This window comes from Brassica oleracea, chromosome C2 (assembly GCF_000695525.1).
Source record: "Brassica oleracea var. oleracea cultivar TO1000 chromosome C2, BOL, whole genome shotgun sequence".
Classification (NCBI taxonomy): domain Eukaryota; kingdom Viridiplantae; phylum Streptophyta; class Magnoliopsida; order Brassicales; family Brassicaceae; genus Brassica; species Brassica oleracea.
Window position 1 is genome coordinate 4,468,168 of NC_027749.1, and position 19,548 is coordinate 4,487,715.

The 19,548-nt window shown below is 30.2% G+C and overlaps 1 protein-coding gene across 1 annotated transcript; it reads left to right on the forward strand.

The window, feature by feature from the left end:
• Nucleotides 1–16,123: 16,123 nt before the first annotated feature.
• On the forward strand, nucleotides 16,124–18,153 carry LOC106325318 (myb-related protein Myb4-like). Its single transcript, XM_013763358.1, has 3 exons — nucleotides 16,124–16,579; nucleotides 16,922–17,380; nucleotides 17,804–18,153. The coding sequence occupies exons 1-3, from the start codon at nucleotides 16,237–16,239 to the stop codon at nucleotides 17,968–17,970; spliced, it is 969 nt and encodes a 322-aa protein (XP_013618812.1). The 5' UTR covers nucleotides 16,124–16,236; the 3' UTR covers nucleotides 17,971–18,153.
• Nucleotides 18,154–19,548: the final 1,395 nt, after the last annotated feature.

Consider the following 19,548-nt stretch of genomic DNA (forward strand, 5'->3'; position numbering starts at 1 on the left):
TTAGAAAGTTTTTAAAAAATTAAACTTTTCGCTTCATAGATTTATATTTTCGAGTAAATAATTAAACATTTAGTTTTTGTTTAATTTTTAAAATAAACTATATACTTTAAAAAAATTCATTGGTTTAAGTTAGTAAAGATTAATCATTGTTAGATAATATGATTTTTGTTATTTAAAAAAAAATCTTATAATTTTAAAAGTTAACATCGACAAATATTTAAATATTTAACATATGGAGGTATATTATTACAACATTAAATTATATATATTTAATTTATACTATCTATAAATCCAATGGATCATCTATTGTTTAAATCCAATTATTAATAGCCCAATAAAAATTTCTGGTATGCCCAAAATTTAAATGATAAGATTAGAGATTAAATGTAGCATAACTTTCTAAGAATAGATTCATTTTTAAAAAAATCACATATGAATCAAGGTTGTGACTTCTGTTTTAATATATAAGACAAGATCTTGACCCGCACAACCATGCGGGTTTTTTTATTTATATACTAAAATGTTTTAGTTTATATAACAAAATTTACCAATAACTTAACGTAATTTAGTGTTATATGTTATGTAATTCAATAACAGCTATGTTTACCTGACTTATAAATTATTACTATAAATTTTGTGTTTTTGTAACAGAAATTATTTTGGAAACTTTATTATGTAACAATATTACTTTACATACTTTTTTATTTTAAATTTATATGAAAGCAAATTAAATTGGATATATATAGTAGAAAATATATTTTTTGAGATACTGTAAAGAATTTATTTTAAAGAAAAACTATAATACATTGTACTTCAAAATATGTTTGTTGTAAATATCATATTTGAGAAATACACTAAGTTGGATAAAATATCTTCTTTTAATTTGAAATAGAAATGAATATTTCTAACAAAATCTTTGTAAATTTTATTTTTGAAAATTAATCAGTTTAGATTGTTATTATCAGTGAATATATAATTATAATACTTTATATAATTTTAAATTTTCATATATAAATCAAAACTAAAATAAATTTTAATTTCTAATTATAGTTTATGATAACTAAAATTAAAATTAATTACTTTTGGATATAAAATTTAAATTGATTCCGAAAATATTTTAAAAGGATTTTTTAGAACTTTCTTAAAAAATATTTATTGTTATTCATTTAAAAATATAAATATTATAATTAATTCATGTAAAATTTGATAAAATTTTAAAGAATGGCCCAAATGAAAAAATCACGCATGAAAAATTCATCACTACAGTATTTATATATTAAAAATATTATATGTTTACCAATACATGTTTGTTAACACAACATCTATATAAATACTAGGTGTCTTCCTGCACCATATGCAGAACAAAATTTAAAATATTTTTTAACAGATAAATATAAATTATATTTTAAAATTATATTTTATTAATATTGTAAATTTTCTTTTTCGTATCAATATTTTAATATAAATTTGATTTAATTAAACATAAAAATTATATTTAAGAATATGCATGTATATATTTGAAATTATAATCTTAGATAGATTTTCTATCTATTTATTTAAATTAAATATATTAAATAAATTTGTAAAAGTTTCATAATTACCAAAAATTAAAATTAAACAATATTTATAAAATTTGTAGATATATTAGAAAATAAATTTTACGATTAAATTTTTATAATTTTCTTAAAAATTGTATACATTTTTGAAAATTTTAGTAATTAAATTGTATAATTTAAAAATATATAATTATATTATATTTCGAAATTTATAATGACATATTTGAATATATTTATTTTAATGATGATTTATGAGTTATTCCCATATTTTAAAAAACTTTCCAAAAATAGAAATTGACATTAAATGTAATATATGAGTTATTACCATATTTTAAAAAGTTTACCAAAAATAAAAATTAACATTAAATGCAATTATTCATGTCATATTAAGCTATAAGTCATGTCATCAATTTCAATAACCATGTCATATTTGTTTTGTGAAATTGATTGTAGAAAAAACATGTGGCAAAATCACTTCGCAAATATAGTCTAGGGGGATTGATACATGTATACTGTATAACATAATTAATAATAATAACACTTATTATAAAATACAATACTGTTAGGATTTTAATATTTGATTTGATATTATTATTTGCATGGTGAAATTCTAACATTATTGTATTTGCATAATAAATGTTAATTGTTATTATTATTAATTTGATCATATGCAGGTACTAACTCTAGAATAATAAAATTTTATTATTATTAAGTAGATTATAAATGGTTATATGCAATTATAATTATATATTGATGGAATAAATATATTTTCGGAATTATCCATTATTAATAATATTTTGATGGAATAAAAAGATAATTAAATATCTTGTTAGGATATTGTTATGAAAATACAAAAAAAAATAATGTAAGCAACTTTCTAGGGATTGTCCATTTAAAATATCACACATAAAAGAAGTCATGACTTCTCTTTTAATAGTATAGATTAATTTTAATAAATGAACTTACAAAAAAAAACATAACAAATATGAGTTTCCTTCAAAATTGTATATGTTACACTAAATTCCCTAATATCATGCTAACTTCAATCTTTCATTTCCTAAAATAAAAATATTGCAATCTTTTTCAAAAAAAAATTAATGGTGTCAAACATTAAGCCATTTAATATCCTTTGGATTTCATTTCTCCATGTGGTCAAGCGAATAATTAAACCAAAACGTAAATATATATTTTTTATTTAGACATATCATTGTTCAGTTGAGACCTTGAAATCATTTGAAACGTGTTTAACATTTAGCCATCTTTTCCACTTAGCATAAATGTTTTTAGGGAGAATTGCCAAGTGTGACTCAAAACTTGGAGTCAAACCCAAAACAATACCCCAACTTGGGTCAAAGGCAAAAGTAACCTAAAAGGCTATTGAAATTACAACTATCCCCTTGTGACCAAACAAAAAAACGAAATTTTTTTTACGTTTCTACCCCTCGCAAGTCGTCTGTTTAGACGACTTGAAAATAAGTCGTCCAGACGACTTAACTGAAAGTCGTCTGGACAGTTAGTCTTAAACATAATTTAAAAATTTTGTAAAAAATATTTTGATAAGTGAAAAATGGGAATTATGTAATTAACATATGTCTTAGGAGGTATAAATTAAGATATAACAAATTTCAATTGTTTTCAGCATAGATGAGTGAAAGTAGTGAGTCATGATATTCTTAAGTTTATGTTTCATCAACATATGTTGTAGTATTGTATGTGTTCTTAGGGTTAGATTTTGGAAAGCATTAAAACCGTTTTTGAAAATTTTTAAAATTACTTATGCGTGCTCATTTCTGTGTATAGTAAACACTATTTAAGTATAATTAGATTTTATAACGTGGTTAGTTAGTTAATCTAGTCATTTTAGTTTAGGGGTTCATTTTAGGGTCTAGGACGACTTAATATTTTGTCGTCTGAAAACAGACGACTAAATATTAAGTCGTCTGTTGTACATTATCAGCCAGAATAAGTCGTCTAAACCGGACCAAACCTTAAAGTTTACCAATGTACTTTTAAAGCTAACCGGATTATTTACCCAATATATAAGGTGATTTTTATTTTTTTTGTTTCATTTTTCGCGAAATTCAGAAACCCTAACAGTTCTCTCTCAAAGGCGATTTCGAATTCCCACGATTTCCGAACAAACCATCGTTCTCAACATCGGCTATCTATCTCACTTCATTCTCACCGTTGTCGCCGCAGCTTCTTCTAACCCTAGCGCCGCCGATTCCTCTAAACCCTAGCGCCGCCGATTCCACTATTTCCGAACAAACCGTCGCCCTCGCCACCGTGGTCACCAACGTTCTAAACACTAGCGCCGCCGCTTCTTCTAAACCCTAGCGCCGCCGCTTCTTCTCTGTAAACCTTAGCGCCGTTTCTCTGTAAACCCTAACGCCGCTAAGTCATCAATCTCGAGGAAAAGATGAACATAAAACGTTGTCTCTATCAATTTACTCATTCTCACCGTTTCACGTTTATTTTTTCAGATCTATAACCGCAATGACGAGTACTCCAACTCCTTCTGCGACTGGAAGACTTGTAAGTAATTTAAGTCGTCTACTAAGTCGTCTGGACTTATATTGTTGTCTTTGATTATTTTGCAGACAAAAAGGATGGATATTCCAGAACTCCCCCGTAGGTTATACACATCAGGGGAAGAACCAGAAGCCCACAATAGCATTTCGTATCATACGGATAACAGCAAGTTGCATACTGCTCTTAGGAAAGCTCTTACTGATGACGAATTTGAAGAGCTCAAGGAGTCGAGTTTGGGAGTTTTCATCAAGTTCAAGGAGCAGGGATTTGGTTGGGCTTCAAGGCTGGTTCACTACATGCTCAGTTTCAAGCTGGACATTAAGAAGAAGTATGAGATGTGGTCTCTCGTTGGTCCAGAACCTTTGAGGTTTTCACTGTTAGAGTTTGAAAACCTCACTGGTCTAAACTGCGAGTACATCGAGGACCTTGAGACACCAAAATGTGACGTTACCCCAGAGATGGTTTCTTTCTGGGGGATGCTGGGAGTTCATCTGGAAGCTGGGCCAACTACTGATCAGATAATAGCAGCACTGAAGAGATGCGGGGATTGGTCCAGGGAAGATCGCAAGCGGCTCGCGTACCTCTCCATCTTCACTGGATTCATTGAAGGGAGAAAGTTTTCAACCGCTACACGATCTACTCTGGCAAGGCTAGTGATGGATTTAGAACGGTTTGAGAATTATCCATGGGGGAGAGTCGCGTTTAAGGTGCTGATGGACTCTTTGTGGAACAAAGAAATTGCTGGCTGTTACACCGTGGATGGGTTTATACAAGTTCTTCAGGTCTAGACGTACACAGCTATGCCGGAATTGGGTGCTAGTATTGGTGGTCCCAGAGCAGACAGTCCGTCTCCACCGATACTGGCTTACGAGGGCAGCAGAGGCCGCAGATCAATGAAAGCTGCTATCTTGAGTCAGGTATTTACTTCAATCCAAAAGACTGCGCAGACGACTTATTATAAGTCGTCTGGAAAGTCTTCCATCTGGACGACTTATTAGACGACTTATAATAAGGCGTCTGGAAAGTCTTCCCAGCTGGACGACTTATCGGACGACTTAATTAAGTCGTCTGGAAAGTCTTCCATCTGGACGACTTATTAGACGACTTATAATAAGGCGTCTGGAAAGTCTTCCCAGCTGGACGACTTATCGGACGACTTAATTAAGTCGTCTGGAAAGTCTTCCATCTGGACGACTTATTAGACGACTTATAATAAGGCGTCTGGAAAGTCTTCCCAGCTGGACGACTTATCGGACGACTTAATTAAGTCGTCTGGAAAGTCTTCCATCTGGACGACTTATTAGACGACTTATAATAAGGCGTCTGGAAAGTCTTCCCAGCTGGACGACTTATCGGACGACTTAATTAAGTCGTCTGGAAAGTCTTCCATCTGGACGACTTATTAGACGACTTATAATAAGGCGTCTGGAAAGTCTTCCCAGCTGGACGACTTATCGGACGACTTAATTAAGTCGTCTGGAAAGTCTTCCATCTGGACGACTTATTAGACGACTTATAATAAGGCGTCTGGAAAGTCTTCCCAGCTGGACGACTTATCGGACGACTTAATTAAGTCGTCTGGAAAGTCTTCCATCTGGACGACTTATTAGACGACTTATAATAAGGCGTCTGGAAAGTCTTCCCAGCTGGACGACTTATCGGACGACTTAATTAAGTCGTCTGGAAAGTCTTCCATCTGGACGACTTATTAGACGACTTATAATAAGGCGTCTGGAAAGTCTTCCCAGCTGGACGACTTATCGGACGACTTAATTAAGTCGTCTGGAAAGTCTTCCATCTGGACGACTTATTAGACGACTTATAATAAGGCGTCTGGAAAGTCTTCCCAGCTGGACGACTTATCGGACGACTTAATTAAGTCGTCTGGAAAGTCTTCCATCTGGACGACTTATTAGACGACTTATAATAAGGCGTCTGGAAAGTCTTCCCAGCTGGACGACTTATCGGACGACTTAATTAAGTCGTCTGGAAAGTCTTCCATCTGGACGACTTATTAGACGACTTATAATAAGGCGTCTGGAAAGTCTTCCCAGCTGGACGACTTATCGGACGACTTAATTAAGTCGTCTGGAAAGTCTTCCATCTGGACGACTTATTAGACGACTTATAATAAGGCGTCTGGAAAGTCTTCCCAGCTGGACGACTTATCGGACGACTTAATTAAGTCGTCTGGAAAGTCTTCCATCTGGACGACTTATTAGACGACTTATAATAAGGCGTCTGGAAAGTCTTCCCAGCTGGACGACTTATCGGACGACTTAATTAAGTCGTCTGGAAAGTCTTCCATCTGGACGACTTATTAGACGACTTATAATAAGGCGTCTGGAAAGTCTTCCCAGCTGGACGACTTATCGGACGACTTAATTAAGTCGTCTGGAAAGTCTTCCATCTGGACGACTTATTAGACGACTTATAATAAGGCGTCTGGAAAGTCTTCCCAGCTGGACGACTTATCGGACGACTTAATTAAGTCGTCTGGAAAGTCTTCCATCTGGACGACTTATTAGACGACTTATAATAAGGCGTCTGGAAAGTCTTCCCAGCTGGACGTTTTTAATATAAATCTTATAAATGTTTTTAATATAAATCTTAACATATGTACTGATAAATTTTAGTTATATCTTATTGTTATTTATAGATTTATACATCATACATCTATTATTATTTATATAGTCATTGGAAATGGATAATCAAACCATCCATTTTTTTAGTTAAATACATGTATATATAATTATATAGTTATCAACCACTGTTATTTCTTGGTTTATATATCATACATATATCAGTTATTATACATCATACAAGTGTCAGTATTGATATTTATATACTATTGTTTATACAAAAATATATATTATCTTATTGCAAATGGACATGTATAAAATTATACTGTCAAGTATATTAGTGTAAAAATACTTAAAATTCATTTATGATGCACTAACTAAATATTTTTAATTGAAATATAAATAATATCACATTTACACTACAGTTAATGGAAAATTTGGCTAGAAATAATCACTAATCTTGGATTCTTGATCAACGGTTAATGAACAACCAAAATCTAAATTACTCCACCAAATTAGCATATCCAATATATAAGTGAATAAAACATAAAATGTCTCAATAATAATTTTGAAAAAACATATAATATAAAAGATTTTGTTTAATTATTTTTAGGAAATAATTAAAGGTTTCATATTTAAATAAACACAATCTTCATATCTTATCATTTTTTTATTAGTACTCATAAATTTCCTTTATTTTAAGACTTTAAACTAATTATGTTTGTGTAAATGTTGCAAATGTTATAAGTTTATATTGGGTATATAAAACAAATTTTCATCCATATAAAAGTGAATAATATATTATATTACTTTTCTATGAAATCTGTATATTTTAAAAATATAATTTTGCTTACTTGAATATCCAAAAGACATAAAAACAACCAATACTACTTATGTAGAAACATTTAAAACTGCAATCAATCTTAAATTTTGATTATAAAAAATGGAAGTCCGCACGGATCAAAGTCTAATATATTAAAGCATATATTTAGAACCCAATGGCTATGGCCGAGATGGTCATGGTCCACTGGCCATCCCTTGTGACAAAGTTCACTTTGGCATCAAGGGTTCAATCCTTCCTCTGCTCCAAAGTAAAGAGCATCCCATTCATGGGGTTAACGGGCTAACAGGCCGGTTCATTGTGGCCTGAAGTTGACAAAAAAAAAGAACCCAACAGCTACAACTACAAGCCTAAAACACACTTGCAAATTTTGGATTATCTAGTTATTCTTCAATTGAATTTGAAATTTCATTTATTTAACTATTTTGAAAAATATTCAGAAAATGTTTTTTTGGTTAAAAGGATTCAGAAAATGTTTTTTGTTGCTAAAAAAATTCAGAAAATGTTGCATTTTATTCTTAGGGCATCCATTAAAATAATATAGTTAGCACTAATAGTATTTGGATTGAATCAAGTGATGGTAATATACCTAATCTAAGAGTGGGCATGTTAAAATTTTTTTTTTTATCTTGAAGTCCCAGCTATCAAAATCTTTTGTTTAAATTATAAAACATAAAAGCGCACCTACAATTATTTTCACGTCAGAATTGACATCAATTTTCGTGACTTCAGAAGTTCGAACGATACAATGTGACACTGTGACACGCATGCAAACATTTTTTTTACCATTTTATTCTGCATCCGGGATAATATAAATGAACTCTAAGTGATTTAAATTTCCTTTCAGCATTACGATATTTTTCGAATAAATTACAAAAGTTGATCGTTCTTTTGGTTCCAAGATCTTATTCACCTAGTGAAAACAATCTGTTACAAATATGACATAATACTAGAATAAATTTCTCATACATTTCATTGCACAAATGAATACTTCAACTTCTTAATGAAGTGGAGATAAACTTGCATTTGTGTTTTTCGTCCACATTACTATCAAAATCTTCAAAGATATTACATCATCATTGTCTTAAATGAATATCATACTCTTTCCATGATCCATCCGTGAAACATCATCGTTCCAGGATCTGGGGAAAAACATTTTTTACTTAGATGTTAAAAACTTTGAAATTAATATCCCGTTATTTCTGAATAATACATTATGTTTTTACATATTTAAAATATATTATAAATTAATCATAAATATTTTTTTTGTTCAGCTGTTTACCATCAGTTTCATGTACATTAAAATTTTATAAATTAATAATGTTAAAATTACAACCATTTATTAATTATATAATTATTATTTTAAAATAATTTATTTCTATAGAATTGATATATAATGCATATATATCGCAGAATACAAATAATTTTATATATTGTTCGGTAAAATGAAAAATCAAATTAGACGTGAATTTTTTTAAAAAAATGTTTTGTGTATGTTTATAACATTTATATATATAGTAATTATTAATATAAAATTTCAATAATATTATTTATCTATATAAGAGTTTTCTGAATACTACTATTTTATTATCTTATTGAACTACGCCATATTTTACATCGATGAAACTTGGGACTAGAAAAAATTATGAATTTATTATGTTTATTAATTTATTAATTTGTAAGAGATTAATTTATGTAATTTTAGTGTCATATTTGAATAAATACAATTAATTTTTTGAAATTGTATAAAATATAAAATATATATTCTTGAAACAGGGTTTTATTTTTTATTTTATAGAAACAAATGGAGTATTATTTATGTTGATTGTAACTTAAACTAAGAGATTTCACATACTTTACTAAACTATGATTTTATTACTACTAGTATTGAGACCATGCTATGCATGGGAATATTTTTGATTATAATTTTTTTTTTACTTTTTTATGAATGTTTAAACTATAATAATATGAGTTGTTTAACATGTATTAAAACTATATTTTTTAGGTTTAGAATGTATTAACACCATATAGATTGTCTCGTAGTACTTTTTTGGTGTCAATAGATGATGAGGAATGTTAACTTATATTTGCATAGTCATTAAACTGAGGATAATATATATAGCAAAATTATCACAATTTACAACGATAATAGGCAAAATACCTCTGTTGACAATATTACTTCAATTTTCTTCCACCCAGCATTGCCGATATGACATCTTCATGTTCCTTAGTAGCAAGTGGTAGCCTTTATTTTTTCCATATATCCATGACAAACCAATTAATAAGAAGAAAAAAACTCAGTAACATGGAAACTTTCCATTGATATTTGAAAAGAAAGTGATGAGATATTTACTTTAGTATTCACATGATCTGATTTTAAAATCTTTTTGTGGAGCCTCCTTGTCCTTTCCTCTTCCTATGGCTAATATAGTAAAATAATTTCAACATGAATCATACAAAAAGAATAAAGTAATATTACTTTGAGAAGAAGATAAAATTCTGAAGAAGTGATGAAGATATGAAAAGATTGAGAATATGAGAAGAAATGCCAATTGGGAAACAAAATATAGCCAACAGAATAGAAAATTAGTTAACTAAAATATAGAAGATGGAACCGTTTGTTCCATGTACTTAGTGTCAGAAAAATTTAAGGATTTAAATTGTTACAGTTTTTTAAAATAGACATGATCTACTAACTGTTTTTTTTTTATGTTTAGTTTTTTTTTTAAGTTTTGCCATGTGTCAGATTCTGATTCGCCAAGTGATTTGGGCTTTATAGCATGATTAACCCCAATCTTTTAATTAAAATCTAAGAAAAGCTAAAAAACCGTCTAAGACCCCAACTAAGAAACTAGGCTTAATGATGGTCTTAGTATATAAAAGGATGTGTAGATGTTTTTTTTGTAACTTCTGTCTAAATGTTATATGACTATATTTCACATACTTTATTAAATTTCGAGTTAATTGTGTATCTTATTCAAGGTCTATAGGGTATACACACTTTTTAGAGTTTTCATAAATGTTATAGAGAAACAATGTAAGAAACCAAAAATCGTTTATAACTAATGTATTAGTTTCAGAATGTATAACACACTAATATTAGTTTCAGAATGTATAACATACTAATATAAATATTAATACGAGTAATAAACAATAAAAATACATTAAACATAACAATATAATTTAAACTAATTAATTAAATTCAAATTAAATATATAATGTCCTTTCAAATGATAGTTATAAAACATCAATGATTCAATGGTGGTAAAACGGAGGGAATTCTGTTCTTTTCGACTTGAGAATCATTTTGAGTTAAAATTGGGTGGATTAGTTGCCGATCACCGCCATCAACTTTTGACTAATATTTATTTTTGTTAATACTTTTACATACATTAAACTATTTACATTCGAATAACTACATTTTTTGTTTGGATCCATGTGGACTGAACTAGTGGTGAGTGCGTGGACAATTAACTGCCTCGATAATGACTTTTAATATAGTCTCGATAATGACTTTCAATATAGTCCGTAAGGTATAACCTCATTAACTCCCCCCAAAATGTATTTTTTTCAGAGTTATAATTTACTATAATACACTCTGATGTGATATGTTATGTTACTTCTATGCTACAAGTGCAATGAATGGACCGGCTAACAACTTTTACATGATTTATAATTAAATTTTACATATATAAAGATACTTTATATCTTTACATCATGAGATAAAGCCCTAAATTCCTCAAATTAGTTAAAGTGTCCCCTTTAAAACTAATCTGGAAGCTTTCTCTAAATGAATGTAACTAGTGTGGCTTGTCATTACCCAAACATTAATCTGTAGCATTTGGAGTTTCGGTATTTCCCTCTCTCTCCACCTTCTGTTTTATGATTTCAATAAACGATTTGTGATACTGGAAACAGGTAATTAAGAAAAATACAAAACTAGTGACTAAACTGTTCAAGTGCGAATGGTATGGCTCACCATATAATCGTATACTTCTTTGGGCCATCAATAACTCGATCCATAAAACCACTTATCATTTTGGTTGAGGTGCAATATTACATACTAGTGTTCGGTCCCCGTACTACGTACGGGGAAAAATATTAATTTTTGAAATTTAAAATCAATATTGAACATGTATTAAAGATAAAATATAATGGGTTAAAAATATACTAACACTACATATCTTAATTAGCTCTACTATTCTTAGGTGTTGAGAGACATCTAAGAGTGTTAATTTGTACTTGCTTAAAAACATAAATTATGGATAATATATCTAGAAAACCATAACAATTTACATTAGGTAATAAACTAAAATACTTATATTTACAATATTACGTCAATTTCGTTCAATCTCGTCCTACCAGCACCAGCCATATGTCATCTTCACGTTCAATAAATGAACGGCAACATAAGCTGCTTTCATTTTTTCCCATGACTGTAAATTTATAATAAACAAAAAAACTCAATAGCAATATAACAACTGAAAGAAAAATGGTAAACAATTCCTTTAGTATATCCGTGCATGGTATGATTTCTTGAACTCTATTTGTGCAACCTTATTGTTCATTTGTCTTCCTGTGATTAATCCATAAAAAACTTTAAGATGGATCATACAAAAAGAATAAGCTAGTATTATTCTGAGAAGAAGAGAAAAGTGAATTTGAATTAAAAGTTGTTGGTTGTTCAAAAAAAAAGAATTAAAAGTTTTCAAAAAGCTATGTAAATATTTGTTGCTGCACTCAAAACCCAGAAAAATGACGAAGAGATGGAACCATTAAGAATAAGAGAAAGAGAGAGTAGATATATAAACGATAAAATAATTTGAAATCGTGCCATTAAATTAGGAATCTGAGAAATTCAAGGGATTTACTTACAGTTTCAGGAAATTATAGATCGTGGAGTTCTTTTTGGTTACAGAAAGTTTATTTATAATTTTGAAATTTTGCAATTGCCTTAGATTTTATGATGTCGATAACTAATTTTTTTTTATTGTTTTCTGAAGAGCATAAATTATGTGTCATGAATCAACGTAGCTTAAATTTATGAAAAAAATTTAGGAAGTGGTTAGTTAATTGTTTTTTAATTGTTTTTTATAATTTTTCATTGCGCTTTAGTATACAAGGGATATACACTTCATAGTAGTACAATTATCATTGACTAAATTGCTTTTAATTATCACTTTGTTCCATAATGAGACTAGTTGTTTAAGCAATCTTCATCTATAACTCGCCTACGGTTTTGAACTACATATATAAAATTTTATAATATTTTGCCGTATTGGAAATATGAATTTATGACGTCAAAATTAAATTTAACACGTAAAGTGGAATTGGTCCATAACGGTTATAGGATCTTTTCTTTGAACCGGAACAGAAATACGTGAACTGAAGACGGGACATGTGTTCGGGACATGTGTTACGTAACAGCATCTCCAACTCTACTCCAAAACCCACTTCAAACTCCATTTTACAGTAAAATCATCTACAACTCCACTCCAAAACCCACTCCAAAATAGAGTAATAGACATGATTACTCCGAATATGGAGTAAACCAACTCATTACTCTAAAATGGAGTTGAATTTTTTTATTTATAAAATGGTTCTCCACATTTAAATATTTTCATTTTCAGTAAAATTGTTATAAATAAGTATATTAATATTATTTTACTATATATAATAAAAAATTTACTGTTAACATTTCTTAATTATATATATAGCCATCTAATGAACTATTTTATGCAACAAAATATATATAATATAAAACATAACAGATCATACATATAAAAATAAAAGATAAGCACCATATAAAAGAAATAACATAAAATAAATCTTACAACAAAGATAATTGCTTAATAATCCGGTAGATCACCTCCGGATCCATTAAAGTTATTAAAATATTGTCCAAACGATGTAGATGGAGGAGGAGCTTGCTGAGCTTGTTGTTGAAGACTTCGATTTTGTAAAATTTGTGCTTGTTGAGCTTGAATATTTGCTCGGATATTTGGATCTTGTACGGATATTTGGTCGCAGTGGATCACCGACGATAATTCTTGAAGCTGCTGCTGATTATGATCTTTGGATATGCCATGCATATTTCGGAATGTCGGGCACCAACAACGATATCAATGTCTTGGAGTCGTCCCACATTTTCTCTAATTTTGCCCAAGGTATTGCTCGTCCTGTTCATTATAACATACAAGGAAACGAATATAACATGGACTATTATTTAGCTGATGGTATATATCCAAAGTGGTCCACTATAGTGCAAACTATTCAAGAGCCGGTAGGTTGAAAGAAAAAATATTTTGCTATGCAACAAGAAGCATGTAGGAAAGATGTAGAACGCACATTTGGAGTTCTCCAGTCTCGGTTCGTTATTGTGAAAGGACCTGTTTGTTTCTGGGAAAAAAATGTACTCCATGATATTATGACTACATGTATCATCTTACATAACATGATAATCGAGGAAGAACGTGATCTCGAGGCGCCAATTGAAGTTGAAAGAGAAGTTCCATCTCCAGAAGTTGAAATTGTAGGAAATAATAGTGCGAGATTCCAAGAGTTTCTTTCCCGTTTCAGAAAAATCAAAGATAAAGAAGTTCATTTTTACTTCGAAATGCATTAGTTGATCATTTGTGGGAAAATTATACTAATTCTAATGAATAATTTAAGTTGATGTATTATTGTGTTTAAGCTATGTAATGTAATTTTTAATGTAACAAATGTTTTTTTTATAAACCTTGTCGAGTATTTATATAATAAAAAATTAATTGTGGTTAATATTGTATTTAATATAATTATTACAATCCGAAAATGGAGTGTTTTGTAAATAGTATAATTGAAAGGTGATATTACTAATTTTTAAATAAATATAAAATATTAGGAATATTCTATTTTGGAGTGGAAAATGAAGTAATACATTGAAATAAAACTTAACTCTATTTTGGAGTTACTCCATTTTGGAGTAGAAAATGGAGTAATACATTGGAGAGGGTGAAAGAACACGGTCCGCTCGTGTGTAACAGTTGATGATGATGTCGTCATTCCACGTCGGTACGAGACTTTTTTTTTTTGTCGTCAGCAGAAGATTTCAAAATTAACGAAACCGTTCCCATAACCGAAACTCACGTAAAACTAGACACCATAAAGTAATCTAATCTTTTTGGTACGTTTCTGTCTTTTTTCTCTGGCTCGAACGTTTCTTTGTATTATGTTTATTTTACTCTCGTTTTTTTTTTTGAATTTAATTCCAAATTTGGCTTCAGTTACATTTTTCTGGCCCCTCTATTTTAATATCATAATTATTTGGTTGCATAGTCGATCCAGTTCATTGAATTAATAAAACTCAATGTTTTTTTTCTTTAAAGATAAATAATTGTTTTCATATCAAAATCTGGCGTCGGTTGTTACGCATGGAAGAAAAAAAAAACACTTTTACGTTCAAATGTATAGTCTCGTCTCATGCATCATATATTCTCCGTTTGCGACGCCTATTTTTCCAGTAATTTTCGCATAACATTGTTTGAGTTCACTTAGATAAGTGGAACTGTGGAAGTGTTTTTGAGTTCATTGATCATTAAGTAAAAACGTTTACGTCCGTTCAAAAGATCTTGAAGTACTTAAAAGTTAAAACAAGTTGTTGTTTGTTTGTATTATCAACTGCTCATGATTATTTTATATTAAACTACAGAAAACGAATTCTTTGAAACATCGAATGTATATTCATTATACGTATATACACACGCATTTTTTATAGACGTTACGAAGAACAGAAAAGCAATTTATTTCTCTTCCTTTAAGATCTTTTCTTGCTTTGTGTCCGAAACAGACAAAAAACGATTCTGTTGTTTTTATCCCATAATTATTAACTCACACCAACATGTTCGTACGTGCACACGTGCACTATCAGTATGTGTGTATAGCAGTGCCACACGAGCGGTTCAAAAATGTTTTTGGAGTTTCCGAGACTGTTGAGTCTGTGGGGCCTAAGCCATCGAACCCTCCTCACGCATGAGCGGGTCTCGATTTGCATGCACCAACACTACACATACCCACCGACTTTTCTAAATCTTTACTTTTGCACGTGTGGAGAGAGTGCTAAAATTAGTATCACATTAATCTAGTTTTCGTTTTAAGTTGAAAATTTTATGCAAACTGATGCAAAACCTGAGTACAGATTTTTTCTAATTTATTTCTACATATAAGAAAACAAATTAAGAGCAGCTCATAAAGTTAGTGACGAGAAAATTATCATACTTCGAAATTTTCTACGACCAAATTTACAAGACCCAAAAAAGTTTCAATACAACAACGACTAAAAGTGTAGTTTAGATGAGAAATTGTACAAAGCTATATAAGGACTATAAAAACATGATAGTTTATAGAGTACCTGATTAAGTGTGATATATATAGTCATATATTAAAATATTTCCCTACCCCTTTTGATGTCTGAATAAACAAGCTATCATTTGATTTTTCCATGTACTTTGAATAACAACTCATCATCAATTTTATTATAATATTATTGTATATATGATGTGAACAAATATTATATATTTACTTGTAAGATATGTCAGTTAAATTCATATATGAGTCAATAAAATATTGGAGAATCTCTCTTTTTCTTCCACCATATAAACAGTGGAAAGCCATTCAAGTGGTCTGCCTCTCTCTCTTCTATTGCTGGTTTCTCTTCTTTTAATCCCTAACCTCAGAAAGAAAGAAAATGAATCCAAATCTCCTTGAGAAAGATCAAACAAGCAATGAAACCATCCATGGGTCGAGAAGATTCAAAGAAGCAAACAACTTCAGATCTTCACCAAAATCGCATACCAACTTCTCTCTCGCTAGAAACCATCCCCTCAACAAAACATTCCCAGTCTTGAAGTCGGAAGATGAACACGAAAGCGAAAACGGTTGGAAAAGGAGGGGTCAAAGTGGAATAAAAGCAAAAGTATGCTCAAGAGGACACTGGAGACCAACAGAAGATGCTAAACTCAAGGAGCTTGTTGCCCAGTTTGGTCCACAAAACTGGAACGTGATTGCTAACCACCTTCTTGGTAGATCAGGTATATTTATTTACTTTTATTTACCTATTGATTTCTTACATAAAATTCCGTAAATATAAGTGTTTTCTTTAAATACTAATAGAAAATAATAAAATTTGTTAAAAACAAAATGTCCAGATATTTTTTTCCCACAAAAAATCATTTTCTCCATTTAACCAAAACGGTATTTTCTCCCAAATTAATGCCTACTAAAGATTATATCTTTTATTCATAATAAATTAAAAAATATAGTATGTTTTTGAGGATATAAGTATTTAATCATACACATCAGTGACATAGTAACTTGACCGTAACTAATTTGTATATTTTAAAGGGTAATTAATGTTGCGTCTTTGACTTCAGGCAAGAGTTGTAGATTGAGATGGTTTAACCAGCTAGACCCAAGAATTAACAAGACTACCTTCACCGAGGAAGAAGAGTTAAGGCTTTTAGCTGTTCACCGAGCCTATGGCAACAAGTGGGCTTTGATCTCACGTCTCTTCCCTGGCCGGACAGATAACGCTGTCAAGAACCATTGGCACGTCATCATGGCTCGACGAACTAGAGAAAGTCAACGACAACGTCATCAGCCTCCTCAGGCACCGTCAGGAAACGCTGAAATGGCAGTCTCTTCCTCGTATAATCACGGCGATGAGTTCTTCGGTACGGTGGTGAATGGTACTTTCGTCAATGACGAAGATGATGAGGCTGGTGATGACGATGGTTCAGCTGTCTCTACTTGTACGACGGAGCTCTCTCTCACTCCGCCTTCTTCAACTCACCAGCTTCGTTTCTTCAATTACGATAGTACCCTTGCACCAGGTAACAATCTATGTAATTGATTGTTTTATTATTTTTATTATGTTAGTACTACTTTGTCTCTTTTTAGAAAATTATCTTCATGACATTCTTGAGATATGAAAAAAAGTATAGAAACTTGGAATGTTTTTTAAGCAAAAAAAAAAATAGTTTCAAGTTTTGCTAAGACGGTTTTTTGGTAGTTCAAGGCACATTAAATGATATACATGTTACATAACCGAGGACGAGTGACCACTCCTGATAATTTTCATATATGTGGCAACAATTACAAATTTGAATGACAAGAGAGAAAGAAACAGTGTTTTACATCGTAATAGTACCTACAGGTATAATATTATAAGGAGTTGTAGTACAATGTCACATTACTATTTCAACACAACAAAATTTCACGTGGGGGCTAAAAACATTATTTTGATAATCTTGCAGGTAAAGCTGGTGGTCAGTGTGTGCAGAGAGCAGAAGTAAATGGCAAATATAGTAAAAAGTTGGACCATCAAAATCACCACACAATCACAGTCAGTGAAAGAAAGGTGGAAGTGAAGATGAAGAGTGGCCATTACTTCTTTGATTTTCTTGGAGTTGGAGCTTCTTGATTAATATTATGAAGAATTAGGGTTCATGATAAGGGAACTAATTGTTCGATAAAGAAAATTGGTTCAGTTTCCTTTGTTTACCTGGTTAAGTCCTAGCCATGTTTGTTTAACATTTTAATGTGGGCTTTGGTAGAAGTTAGCCGGGGTAGGAGTGAAAAAGAAAAAAGCAAAACAAAAGTTGAATAACTTCCTAAAGTCTGTAATCAACAAATAAAAATGTATAATACTCCAATGTAACCTACAATAATTTTGGTAAAATTTTTACAATTAGTTTTTTGTCTCGTTGTTTTACAACGTACATTGAATCCAGAATATGGCACATCCATACTAAGTTAAAATCAACAATTAGAATCCAATATTTGGTCGTAAAACTATTGCATTGTCTATAGCATTTACATTAAGATGTTTTTTTTTTCTTCGGGGGGAGGGGGGGAATGGTGGAAAAAATAAATTAAATCTCATTTAACAGATAAAAAAAAAGTTTAGTCACTCGACTTGGGTCAGACCCTTAGACCATGATTATCGCAAAGGATACTTAATTCTTTTTTTTTGTGTTTTCTAAAAGTAAAAAATAAATAAACCAATCGCGTTATGATCCTTATTTGGTGATTTTGAAAAATAATTTTTAAATTTTTGTGGGATCCACACGTCAATGGGATCCACATTTTGTTAAAAAACTCTCCCACAACTTTGAGACGTTCATGCTCATTCCGTTCAATTACTTAATACCAACTACATAATTTAGTTGGGTCTTAGAACACAACAGAAACCCATATGCAGTCTTTAAATGCAGTTTTTAAAAAATGGGCCCTATAAAGCCCACATCGAAGTGGAATTCTAATCTATTAATTTAGAGTCATATTTTTTATCTATTATTAAAGATTCTCATTTAAATTTTGGACTCATTCCAGAACCTAACACTTATATGACACGCTCCTTATTAAACTTACTTAATATCAACCGTATTATTTAATCTAAACCAGTCTCACATTAAACTATACCATACTTCGGTTATTTATTGAATAGAATAATACAAATATCAAATACTCTTATACTAATCGTCCGTTTGACTTTGCTTCAATACTAACTAAAACTGACATCCCCTATATATTAATTGAGAAGCATTTGAAAAATTAGAACCTTAATTTTGTATTAATTAAAAAAAACCCCAAACCCTAGGTGGCTCTCTAAATGCCTTCTACATTATATTTCAAAGAACTCTAGAGCATCTAATATAAAGTATAGTTTAATCTAATGGTGTCAGATTATTCCATAATTATATAACACTAGATAACATTATATTAACATAAAATATATGAAGTGTGTATTCTTTCCTTAAATAAAAGCTACGGAATTACCTTATATGATTTACATATATACGGGAATTAATGATTTTGAATAATAAAGATTTGATAACAATTTTTGCATCTTCTTCATTTTTATTTAAATTTATATTATTAAAAAAACTTAAACAATCACATTAAACATATAATAAAAAAATTAGATTTTTTTCTTATATGTTATATTTTGAATTTTTTAAAATGACTTTAAATTACAAAAATGAGGAAACCTTTATAT